Below are 13,110 nucleotides of genomic sequence, written 5' to 3'. Positions count from 1 at the left end.
AAGGTGGTACTTATAAAATCACTGTTCATTATTATTAATTTTTCTTTATTTTTTTAAGAACTCTTTTTTTAATGTTTGTGTATCTATTTTTGAGACAGAGAGACATATAGAGTTTGAGTGGGGTGGGGCAGAGAGAGAGGAAGACACAGAATCTGAAGCAGGCTCCAGGCTCTGATCTGTCAGTGCAGAGCCGGACATGGGGCTCAAACTCACAAACTGTGAGGTCATGACCTGAGCCGAAGTCAAATGCTCTGAGTGTTTCAGTTGAAAACATAGGATTTTTACTGGGACCCTCCCTCCTTGCTTGACCTTGAACTATAACTTCCCCAGCCTCTTACAGCTTCAAAAATCTCTGTTTGGTTTATCAGCAAGTAATCTTGGTTGTATGTTTTTTAGCCTCTCAGACACTACTTTACATTTAGCCAATTCCTCAAGGTGAAAAGTGATACAGGATGGTGAGCTCCCAGAATGGGCTTTTTCTGCTTTCCAGGATCATGGGCACTCAAGCCATTTTTGCTTTTGTAGCTCTTGTATGCCTTCAATATTTTTAATGAGGGCATTGTCCGTTTCCCAGCCCTTGTGTACTCTCAACCCAATGTCTCCTAATGGGAACGTCTTGTGAAACTATAGTACAATACTACATCCAGGATGTTGACATTGCTATCGTCTTCTTTATCTTTTTTTTTGTAAAGAAAGTATTATTACAGTCTGTGTCTATTAATTCCCATATCTTAAATCTGAGTGGTTCTGTTTCTGCTGTTTGTTGTTTGCACTGCCTCTGACGTTTGGTACCTTGTTTCCTTTCTTGCTAGTCTTTATCTTTCATTGTGTGCTAGTTATCGTATTTGAATAATCATTGATAGGAATAATTGAGGCTTGAGTTCTTTGCTTATTCAGTTCACCTTGAGGCACTACCTGTCCTTGGCCATCTTTCTATCCAAGTCAAGGCTTGAGACTCTACATCTCCAGGGCTGCAGATCTGCACAAGACTTGTTCACTTCAGTTTTCCCTTTATCCTGAGGATACAGGTGAGGTGTTTCGTTCAGAATTGTCACCTAGACGTTGTCCTAGATGTTGACTTATCCTCCTCTCGTCCCAAAAGAACACTAAATCCACAGCCTGGGTTGATAACAACACTTCCTTCTGACTTGTCAAATTCTCTCATGGCAAAAGCATTTTTTAATAATGATTTTTTAAATGTTTGTTTATTTTTGAGACAGAGAGAGAGAGAGAGAAAGTGTAAGTGGGGGAGGGGCAGAGAGAGGAAGACACAGAATCTGAAGCAGGCTCCAGGCTCTGAGCTGTCAGCACAGAGCCGGACATGCGGTTCCAACTCACAAGCTGTGAGATCATGACCTGAGCTGAAGTCAGACACTTAACTGACTGAGCCACCCAGGCACCCTAATAAAGATTTTTTAAGTAATCTCTACACCCATCATGGGGCTCAAACTTATAACCCTGAGATCAAGAGTCAAATGTTCCACTGACTAAGCCAGCCAGGCACCCCCAAAAGTATTTTTGAGTGTTAGGTCTACTTCTCTGGGTTCTCACAGTCACTGGTGAGGCAATTCCTTGTTATCCTCTAATGTGGTGTTAAAGATATGTTTAACATTGTATCATTTGTTTTGGTTGTGCTCACCACTGGATTGGTCAAGCTAGCCATTGCCTCAAAGGTAAACTATATGCATATGAGTGGAAGACTAAACTTGCACATGTGCACACAGGTAACCATATGGCCTGACAAGACAAGAAATGCCCTTACCTCCTGCATCTGTGCTTAGATGTTATCTTCCCAGTGAGACCTGCATTGACCCTTCTCATCTCCTAACACATTAGTCTTCCTTACTCTGCTTTATAATAATCTGTATTACCTTCTAGTAATCTGTATCACCAACTTCTTTATGTTATTGCCTTTCCCATGCTAGAAGATACATTCCAGGTAGGCAGGTATCTCTGCATGCTTGCCATATATATTCCCTAGCCTAGGACAATCCCTGGAATATAAGATCATTCACTATGATTATATTTCTTTCATGCATTCAAAAAGATCATTCAATATGATTTTTGAATGTATGAAAGAATAGATGAATGAATGAAATGATTAGTGCCCTTTGAGTTTGTCAGCAAAAAGAGATTGTGTGTCTGAAATGCTAAAGAGGGGACAGGAAAAGTAAATAAGTGTGGTTGTTTTCAGCCTATGAAAGTGGTTAAGTCTATGCAGGGGGCAGTCAAAATCCAGTTCTCTCCAGTTTCCTGAGCAGGATAGGGTTGCCATGAATGAGTCACTCCAAGAGTTTGTTCACTCCTTGTCCCTAAGGAGGCCAGGAACCCTGCTCATTCTCACAGAGAAGTCACCTGTTTTGGCCTGATATAATTCACAGGTCAGTCAGGGACACCCCTTCCTCTTCTTCTCTTGGTACCACCATATGGTTACGGGGCCAGAGATCAGGTACACAGGCCAGAATGTCATGGGTTCACAAAGCCCATCTTCTGCAGATAACCTTCCTGTAAGAAAACAGTTCCATCAATTTTCTATCTGGTTCCACTTTGTCATTTCCTCTCAGAGGTACTCGGTCATACTTAGAATTATCACACTCATTGCAAGATAAAATGTTATAGAAAATGTCTTAAAGGTTTGGAGGTACAAGAACCCTACCTTATGGCAGAGAACAACTTTTAAAGAAAATATGTGAATTATATTTTAAAAGAATTTCAACTTCGATAAGGTATTTTTCACATGAATCAATGTGTGTTTCTAATTATGAATCTCATTTCATTAAAGTAACTCACCATGGGCCTCTGATTTACAATTTGATATAAAAAAATCCACCCCCTTCATTTACTAGAAAACTCCATACTGGCTTATGACATATGGACCAATATATTTAGAACATAGGCACTATTTCCTTTTATTATTTTTTTACTGTTGGTTTATTTTTGAGAGAGTGAGACAGAGCACAAGTGGGGAGAGGCAGAGAGAGAGAAGAAGACACAGAATCTGAAGCAGGCTCCAGGCTTTGAGCTGTCACCATAGTGCCTGATGCAGGGCTTGAACTCACGAGCCGTGAGATCATGACATGAGCCAAAGTTGGATGCTCAACCAACTGAGCCACCACGCACCCCTCCTTTTATTATTATTATGGTATATTATTATATCAAATACCATAAAATAACAGATTGCATTGAGAAAATATTTTTCTGCCAAGCGCATTCTTCAGAGCCCCTTTCATCTCACTGTTCCTGAGTCTGTGGATGAAGGGGTTCAATATGGGGATCATCACCATGCAGAACACAGACACCACCTTTTCTGGTCCATTGAGTAGCTGGACTTGGGCATCACATAAATGGATGTGATGGTCCCATAGCACAGAGTGACCGCTGTGAGGTAGGACATACAGGTGGAGAAGGCCTTGTGGCGTCCCTTGGTGGAGCACATCTTCAGGATGGTGATGAGGATACAGATGTAGGAGGCAGCTCTGACACACCGTGACCACAATGATGGAGCCAGCTGTCAATGAGGGGATAACTGCAGGGATACTGATATCAGAACAGGAGAACTAAACTAAAGGAACAAAATCACAGAAAAAATGGTTGACTTGAGTTAGTCCAGACTCCACTAATCAGAGCCAGTTTGCAGCAAATAGAAATCCCCACAGCAAGGAGCAAGTGCAAAAAGACTCACAGACAGAAATTCCACCGACATGACTGTCAGTGATGGGTGTTAGAACTAGTCTCTCAGGGAGGAGGAACCTGAGGCAGCAATCAGAACCTGATGTTTATATTTTTTTATTTTATGTGTGCATAGTAAAGTATATACAGCCCTCATTCCTGCATATGCATCGAGACTGTCTTATGACAAGTTCTCCAAAAGCAAAGCCTTAGAGACCACTTCTTATGCAAGTGGTTTAGTGAGGAGTGATCTCTAGGGAAAACTATTAAGGATGAGAGAGAAGCAGGAGAAGCCAGATAAAGCTGTGGGCTCTGCTGAAGTGTAGCTTCATTCTGATCCCACAGGGAGCACTGGAGCAAGGAATGGCACCTCAGACTTGTCCTACCCTGCAGCAATAGGGTGTGTTTGTCATCGTTGTTCCTAAATCACTGTTTCATTCAGTTGTTGGCTATGGGCCACCCTGGGAGTGAGAACATGCACCCCCAGATATTTCCAGTCTCCTTTCAGCAGGGAGCAATTTTCAAAAGAGTGTGGCTGTGAACATTAGCAGCCAGCTCTCAAAGAAGCTGTTCACTGGCTTGGCAAGAGACATCTAGGAAAAGCACAAAAAATGTCTGTCTGGGTTAAAAGTTCCATCATACCATTATCTACAGCTCACTAGACTGTTGCATCACATCTGTTAGGACTGAGGTTCTGGAATGCAGTGGAGGACATCCAGAGTAAGTGCCTCTTAGGGCACCTGCATAGTTCAGTCATTTGAGCATACAACTTCAGCTCAGATCATGATCTCATGGTTCATGAGTTCCAACCCCGTGTTGGACTCTGTGCTAACAGCTCAGAGCCTGGAGTCTGCTTCAGATTCTGTGTCTCCCTCTCTCTCTCTCTGCCCCTCCCCTGCTTGTGCTCTGTCTGTCTCTCTTTCTCAGAAATAAATAAACATTAAAAAATTTTAATAAAACAAATTTTTTAAAAAGTGCCTCTCAAAGACATGAATAGGCACTTTTCCAAAGAAGATATCCAGATGGCCAAGAGACACATGAAAAGATGTTCAACATCACTCCTCATCAGGGAAATACAAATCAAAACCATGAGATACTACCTCATACCTGTTAGAATGGCTAAAATTAACAACACAAGATTGAGGATGCAGAGAAAGGGGAACCCTCTTGCACTATTAGTGGAAATGCAAACTGGGGCAGCCACTCTGGAGAACAGTATGGAGGTTCCTCAAAAAGTTAAAAACAGAACTACCCTGTGATCCAGCAATTGCACTGCTAGATATATACCCAAAGGGTGCAAAAATACAGATTCAAAAGTGTATATGCACCCTGATGCTTATAGCAGCACAATCAATAATAGCCACACTATGGAGAAAGTCCAAATGTCCATCAACTGATGAGTGGATAAAGAATAGGTGGTATGTATGTGTACACACACACACACACACACAGGAATATTAGCCATCAAAAAGAATGAAATCTTGCCATCGTCAATGACGTGAATGGAGCTAGAATGTATTATGCTAAGAGAGATAAGTCATTCAGAGAAAGACAAATACCATATGATTTCATCATAAGTGAAATCTAAGAAACAAAACAGATAATAAACATATTGGGAGGGGGAAAAAAGAGAGGAGGAGACAAACTATAAAGGGACTCTTAAAGATAGAGAACAAAGTGAGAGTTGATTGAGGGAGGTGGATGGGCTAACTGGGTGATGGGTAATAAGGAGGGCACTTGTTATAATGAGCCCTGGGTGTTGTATGTAATAGATGAATCATTGAATTCTACTCCTGAAACCAATATTGCACTATATGCTAAGTAACTAGAATTTAAACAAAAATTTGAAAATAAAAATATTTCTCCTAATAGAATTCCTTCTTAATGACCTTAGTTTTTCTCTTGTTTTTTTAACTTTATACAAATAAAGGGCTTCTTGGATAGGTATTTGTTCTGAACCTTTAAGAATGGGCAGCAGTTTGGATAGGTAAACTCAGGAAAAGGAATTTCCAGACAGAATAGACTTCAGAATGAGGAAAGCACAGAATGTAATCAAGAGACAGGGTAGTGACTGGCTTGCCACAATTATTGAGGGTTATGATAGCAGATATTGGAGAAAAGACTTGATTGCACATTAGGTGGACAATGGCACCGATGGTGGAAGAAGACTTGGAAGTCCAAGCTGATGAGAGAGGCAATTAGGAGCTGTTGTGAATATCATGAAGAGCAGTTAGTGCTTGGGAATTTCTTTTTTAGCAAGTTTTTCCCCAGCAGAGTTGCCTCATGAGAGAGAAATCACAGTGCTCCTGCTGTGTGTTCATTTTCTTCCTACTCCCCTTCCTCTGAACATTTACCCAGGCAATAGCTTCTCCAGACCTGTCCTTCCATTGCCCTGTGTATAGGGCAGAGGAGATCTGAGGGACTTGGCAAATTTTCAGAAATACAAAATAAATGATATTTGACAGGGAGTAAAACATCCCTGAGGGAATATCTATATCCCAAGATATATTTTCAGCATGTTGGATTTCCTCGAGATTTAAAAATATTTTTGAGGACATCACACTGGGTACTAGATACATAGAGCACAAGACTCCTGGTGTCGAAAACAGTGGTCTCAAGATAATGGTCTCCAGTGGCCCAAGAATTCTCATTAAAATCTTCATGGTACTGAGTTCCATTCTTAAGGAATGGAGAAAACTCAACCTTTTATGTTATAGGAGACTCTAGTGTCAGAGGGGACTCATCACAGGCATTCAAAGGGAAAAATAGCCTTAAAACTTATCCCTGAATTAGGAGACACATGAACTCACAGCAAGAACTGTAGAAAATCACCTGAGTTGCAAGACTGTACGTTCTTGTAGCTTAATACCTTGTGATTTTAAAGGACTGGAGGTGATCTTTCTGTGGAAGGTAGGAATTTTACAGTTGTTTTACTCCCTATAATGAACATTTTTCTATGTTCTTTAATAATTAAGTACCCATAGGGTTAATAGCATGTTAGGAGGTATTAAAGAAACTGTGGCCTCAGAGAAGCTAGAAATCAAAAATGTCAACTCCCTACTTCTGGGTAGAGAGGGAATCCAAAAACCCCACAAGGGAAGATTTGGAGAACTGAAAACACAGAATAGGATAGTAAACTCAAGGCAAAAGCCAGGTTAATAAAGAGGGCAGGGCTTGGGGAAAACAAACAGAAGGGCTGAGAAATTGGATAGGCGTCTTGCTCTCCAGCACCTAACAAAGTCATCGGGAAGAATGGAAATAATGTCATATTGACATAATTTTCTACCACTAATGTACTAGAATAGTATTTTAAAAACAGAATTTACCATCAACATATATGAAAATAATGTATCATGAAAGTCAAACCTTTTCAACCAAAAACCGCGAGAAAGATTGTACAGGGTACATATACCCTCACACCCTGGACGTTTCTCGGAGAAGCTTGCAAAAAACTTGTGGATATGAGTGGAGATGTGTTGTTTTCAGAAAGCTCCTCTAGCAATACTGGGATGCCCCTTAGTAGATGATCACTTATGTAGGTCAAATGTGATTCAATACTATAGTAAATAGGGGTTATGTCTAGAGTTCACAAATGGTTTCTCCTGGACTTTCCGCAACCACTGCTAGAATTTTGAGAAATTTTTTGTTCACCTCTTGTAAATTAAAATAAGAATGTATAAAGCATCTAAATATGCACTCACACTACTAGGTAACATTACTCTTAAAATCTATTTAGAGAGCAACTAATTATCTTCAGTGCATGTCCGAATAAAATAAATACTGAGTCGACCAAGTAGTGTATTGATGAGTACATTGAAGTGGTAACCATGGAGGCTTTCTGGAGAATATGCTATCCCATTTGTTCCTTCAGATTGTGAACTAATCTTAGCAAAAACTGTGCATTCATGAGGCTTACCCTGTAACTTGGGAGAGACAAAATTTTAAAATAAATCTCTGCCCTATCAAATATAGGAGTCAAGCTAAAACTTTTTTTTTAATTTAAAATTTTAAAAAGCCTCATCTCATCACAATAAAATGAGATGTGAATCTGAAAGAAGATATGACCAACACAACCAGGGAGGCCTGAGGAGTCTTCAAGAGGGAGGAGACATTGAATCATTTGCTCATGAGAGCTAAGTTTTAGCAGGCAGAGAAGGGCACGAAGACCATTACAGGTTATAAAAAACAACATGTTGGGGCGCCTGGGTGGCGCAGTCGGTTAAGCGTCCGACTTCAGCCAGGTCACGATCTCGCGGTCCGTGAGTTCGAGCCCCACGTCAGGCTCTGGGCTGATGGCTCGGAGCCTGGAGCCTGTTTCCGATTCTGTGTCTCCCTCTCTCTCTGCCCCTCCCCCGTTCATGCTCTGTCTCTCTCTGTCCCAAAAATAAATAAAAAAACGTTGAAAAAAAAAACACAACATGTGCAAAGTAGGAGAGTCTTGAAGGACGTACTTTTTTTGGAAACAGTGGGACATTCCCCATATGGAGAAGGTTAGCAGCAGGAAATGAGGCTGGACAGGTAAGACCTTGGATGCCATGCCAGGGCACTTTTCGTGTGGGAGGCTTTATTATCAACTAGCCCTATTATCAAGCAAATAGGTCTCCAGACTCACTGCCTTGCTGTAAACACACTGCATGTGCACACTTACAGCCTTATCACCTTTGGCAAATTAAGTACCTTGCTAAGCCGTAGTTTTATTACTGCAAATATGATCATAGTAATAGTACTTATCTCTTAGGATAGCTATGAGGATGTAGGAGGTTGTGTAACTGACTCGTGCAATAAAGATTAGAAGTTATTAGAATTATCTGGTGTGTAAGCAAAGGAGATCTAAAAGAAGCCTACACTGAAGAGATGTAGCATGATTGTAGGTAGAACATAGAAAAGTTGGCGGTAGACGAAGAATAGAACTGGGAGAGGAAAAGGTGAGGCTGTTATAAAAATCCAAACGAGAGGTAGAGTAGAATGCAGGAGACACTTTTTAGTTAGGATCGTAGAACCTAGAAAATTTGGACAACAAGAAAGAATGAGGAGTCAAATTAATCTAAACTAGGGCCTGGAAAATGAGTAAAAGTCTGATAGGAAATAAAATGGTGCAGGGAAAATGGAGGCAGAGAGAACACCAAGTAAAAAAGGCAGAGCAGGAGCACCTGGGTGGCTCAGTGGGTTTGGTGTCCGACTCTTGATTTTGGCTCATAGTTCATGGGTGGGTTCAACTGGCAGGTGGGACTGTGTGCTAACTGTGCGAAGCCTACTTGGGATCCTCTCTCTCTGCCTCTCCTATGCACGTGCACTGTCTTTCTCTTTCTCTCTCTCTCAAAAATAAATAAATAAACTTAAAAAGAAAATCTGAAAAAGAGAAAAGGCACGGCAGCATGAGGATCGTGAGGTGCATGGAAAATGGAGGGTACTTTGCCTGATTGGGTAGATAAAAGGATATGATAGAAACTGAGCCAGGAGCAGTATTTGGGGATCAGTTGTGATGAGGATTGGACATCATGCTGGGGTATATTGATTTCCTCCTATACACAGCTATTCACTATTTTTGATGCTATCAGTGACTTAACATATCCTGTGTTTAGGAATCTAACATCTGGTTACAGGGTGGTGAATGAAATAAAGACGCAACAGATTTATGCCTAATAACAACTATGCAGGCACCATATCCACCCTGTGGGAAAGTTCCAGAACTATAGCAGGGGGAATTAAAAAAAAAGATGAGGGCAATCAGACATCTGGAATTTTGTAAGTGGCTTAATGGTAAATAAAGGTGAGGAAAGAGTCAAAATTGGGTCTGATGGGGGAAATATGAAAATTCTGCGTTCAATACTTAGACGGCACACTGGCACTGGAAATGTGCCAGAGGACATTGGGGATTCTTTTTTGTGGGGGCAGAAATTGGAGAATCACACAAGGTAAGTGGTAGCTGAAGCAATGAGAATGGAAAAACATTTCCTTTAGAGGTGAATAGACAGGGAACCTTCCAAGGAAACGGAGCGTGGTATGGGTCTAGGTTAAAGACCGCTTGGGTGGATGAGTTTGCCACATAGATCTTTGTGTTGGCTCTGAACCATACCCGTAATGTTCTCTCCCCTGATCTTCACCTGTTGGTGGCATATTGCCATTCTAGTCTTCATTTAAGCATGTCACCCTCTCAGAGAGGGAGCTTCCCTGACTCCACAGACAAAAGCAGTCATTCACTCTCACATCACAGAGATCCTATGGGTCTGGTTCCATGTTGTTTCCCATGTAGAAAAATGCTTGGCACATCATATGCATTTAGTCAATATGTATTGAATGAATTAATGACTTCTATAGTCATTTAACCACTCTGTGCTTTGGTTTCATCTTTTAGAAATCAGAATGAGAATTCCATATAGACTGGTGAGGATTATGTGAGACAGCTCTATCTAACCCCAGCACATTATAAGTATTAAGCAGGTACTGGTTACCTGGCCTGACTCCTCTTGTATTCTTTGCCTACAAACAACAATGCAAATAGAAAACAGCAACTCTTCAACTCACAATATATTTGTTTTCTTCTTGTCTTCTTTTGTTTTTAATCTTTGTGAACCCTATAGAAGAATTTCCAGACAGTGTTTATTTCTTTCTCTTGTACACTCCTTCATTTTCCACTGCTGATACTTTACTATTTTTCTTTCCCTTCACCTTTAACAGTGACTGAAGTTAAAATTAAAATTCTCTTGGAGCATCTGGGTGAAGCGTCTAACTTCAGCTCAGGCCATGATCTCACAGCTTGTGGATTTGAGCCTTGCATCAGGTTCTGCGCTGATAGTTCAGAGCCTGGAGCTTGCTTCTAATTCTGTGTCTCCCTCTCTCTCTGCCCGCTCCCTGCTTGTACTCTGTCTGTCTTTCTGTCTGTCTCTCTCTCCCCACCTCTTTCAAAACAAATAAACATAATAATACAAAATTTTTTAATTAAAATTCTATCAAGTGTCTTCCTATCACTTCTCTGTCCTCACCTGTTATAAGACCAGATGTTTAATGAAAAATCTAAATAGAAATATGATTTCCCAAATTGATCTGAGAAATTTGAGCTGATTCTATTCAGATCTGCAGTTCAGGGCAAACCACATAACAACTATACCTGCTAGAAAATATCCTGGATGTTTTGCTAAAAACTCGAAAGTTGACTAGAATGTTATGACCAGAATATGCCATTCTAGAATGAGACAGTACTTTCAAAATCGTGTTAAGTTCAAACTACTCCATTATATTGTATATACACAATGGAAAAAAACTTCAATGAGAAGTTTTTAAGAACTTTAAAATTATTGATATGTATTAAAAAGCAAATAATATTGTATATCTCTTTGTTTTTAATCTTTGTGAACTGAATACTGGTATGGATAGAAATCTAGCAGAAGTTACAACATGTTATCTTCATTTCTATGGTCTATTCATTGCTACAGTTATCACCTTTGGAGCTGGTTCATGGTGATGTACTGATGAAAAAGTATTGCATTAACCTCCTTAAATTTTTTAAATGACATATTCATTTTAAACAATTTAAATTTTTGAATTATATTGCTCATTGAATCAATAGTTTACTAAGCGCACCAAACTACAAAGTTACCAGTAGATCTCAAAAAGTATTTGAAAATGTGTCATCACAAAATTCAGTCGGTGAGAACAAAGCAATTTTATTCCTATTTTCCTGATTACATTCAGATCCTGATTGGAAAAGAGAGAGATAAGAGTGCGTTTTGTGAGTAGGATCCAAGAAGATATTTGGGCCCACCCTCAGTTATTCATACAGATTCTCATACTAGAATCATTCTGATCACTCTAACTCCTGAACTTGACATCAATCCAGTGTATTTAGCATCCCTCTCTCAGACTCTCCCATGAAGAGTTACCTGAAACTTCCTCCAGTTCCCCTGATTAAAGTCTAGGTGAGATCTGTGCAGTGGCAGGTTAAGACTCCACTCAGAGTCTTAACCTCAAGAAGCTCTGCATCTTTGGAAGAAAGTTGCTGCCTGCATTAGGATGATGGGCAATCATACCACAGCAAGCACATTCCTTCTGTGGGGGTTTTCCAGTTTCCCAGACTCGCAGGGTCTCCTCTTTGTGATGATTTTCTTCTCCCATGTGACCATCCTAGCTGCAAATGTGTGCATAATGGTGGCCATCAAGCTGAGTCACAACCTTCACATCCCCATGTATTTTTTCCTCTGTGGCCTGTCCTTTTCAGAAACTTGTACCACTGTGGCAATCATCCCCCGCATGCTAGTGGACTTGCTGTCAGATAGCAAGGCCATCTCTCTTCCTGAGTGTGCCACACAGATGTTTTTCTTCTTTGGCTTGGGAGCCAATAACTGCTTCATCATGGCTGCCATGTCTTACGACCGTTACACTGCCATTCACAGCCCACTGCGCTATAAGGTCTTGATGACCCATAAGATCTGCTTTCAGTTCATCATGGCCTCTTGGATGGCTGGGTTCCTGGTTTCTCTGTGCATCGTCATCACTGTATTCAACTTGTCTTTCTGTGACTCCAACATCATCGAGCACTACTTCTGTGACATCTCACCTGTGGTCTGCCTTGCCTGTGATTACACCTCCCATCACGAAATGGCTATTTTTGTGCTCTCTGCCTTCGTGTTGGTGGGCAGCTTTGTTTTCATTATGATGTCCTATGTCTTCATTGTGTCCAGAGTTGTGAAGATGCCTTCTGCCAAGGGGAAGTATAAGGCCTTCTCCACTTGCTCCTCCCACCTCACTGTGGTGTGCATACACTATGGATTTGCTGGCTTTGTCTATTTGAGGCCCAAGGACAGGGACTCATTCCGTGAAGACATGCTGATGGCGGTCACATACACAGTGCTGACACCTCTGCTTAACCCCATCGTTTACAGTCTCAGAAACAAAGACATGCAGACAGCTCTAAGGAAGGTATTAGGCAAGACAAATAGGTTCATCCCTCAGATGGGGAATAGAAGAACACTGGACATTAAAAATGTACAGACTGTTGATAAATAAAAGTGGAAAAAGTGGAGTATTTCTAATCAAATCAACCCTTTGTGTACAAAACGTTTGAAGTATTAACTAATTACCTAATATATCCTGGCACCAGCATTTTTTCTAGTACAAACTATATATAGTTTTAAAATATGTGTAAATATGTGTGTATGCACACAATCCCAGACTTTAGCCTCTACTACAAAGCTGTCATCATCAAGACAGCATGGTATTGGCATAAAAACAGACACATAGACCAATGGAATAGAATAGAAACCCCAGAACTAGACCCACAAACGTATGGCCAACTCATCTTTGACAAAGCAGGAAAGAACATCCAATGGAAAAAAGACAGTCTCTTTAACAAATGGTGCTGGGAGAACTGGACAGCAACATGCAGAAGGTTGAAACTAGACCACTTTCTCACACCATTCACAAAAATAAACTCAAAATGGATAA

General features: G+C 40.6%; 1 protein-coding gene across 1 annotated transcript; it reads left to right on the top strand.

The window, feature by feature from the left end:
• Nucleotides 1–11,682: 11,682 nt before the first annotated feature.
• Nucleotides 11,683–12,672, top strand: LOC109271035 (olfactory receptor 10T2-like). Its single transcript, XM_019456066.2, has one exon. It carries the CDS (start codon nucleotides 11,683–11,685, stop codon nucleotides 12,670–12,672), a length of 990 nt encoding a protein of 329 aa, XP_019311611.2.
• Nucleotides 12,673–13,110: the final 438 nt, after the last annotated feature.

This window comes from Panthera pardus, unplaced genomic scaffold (assembly GCF_024362965.1).
Source record: "Panthera pardus isolate Hobbes unplaced genomic scaffold, ASM2436296v1 HiC_scaffold_12, whole genome shotgun sequence".
In the NCBI taxonomy this organism is placed as follows: Eukaryota; Metazoa; Chordata; class Mammalia; order Carnivora; family Felidae; genus Panthera; species Panthera pardus.
This window is presented reverse-complemented; position numbering and strand designations above follow the sequence as displayed.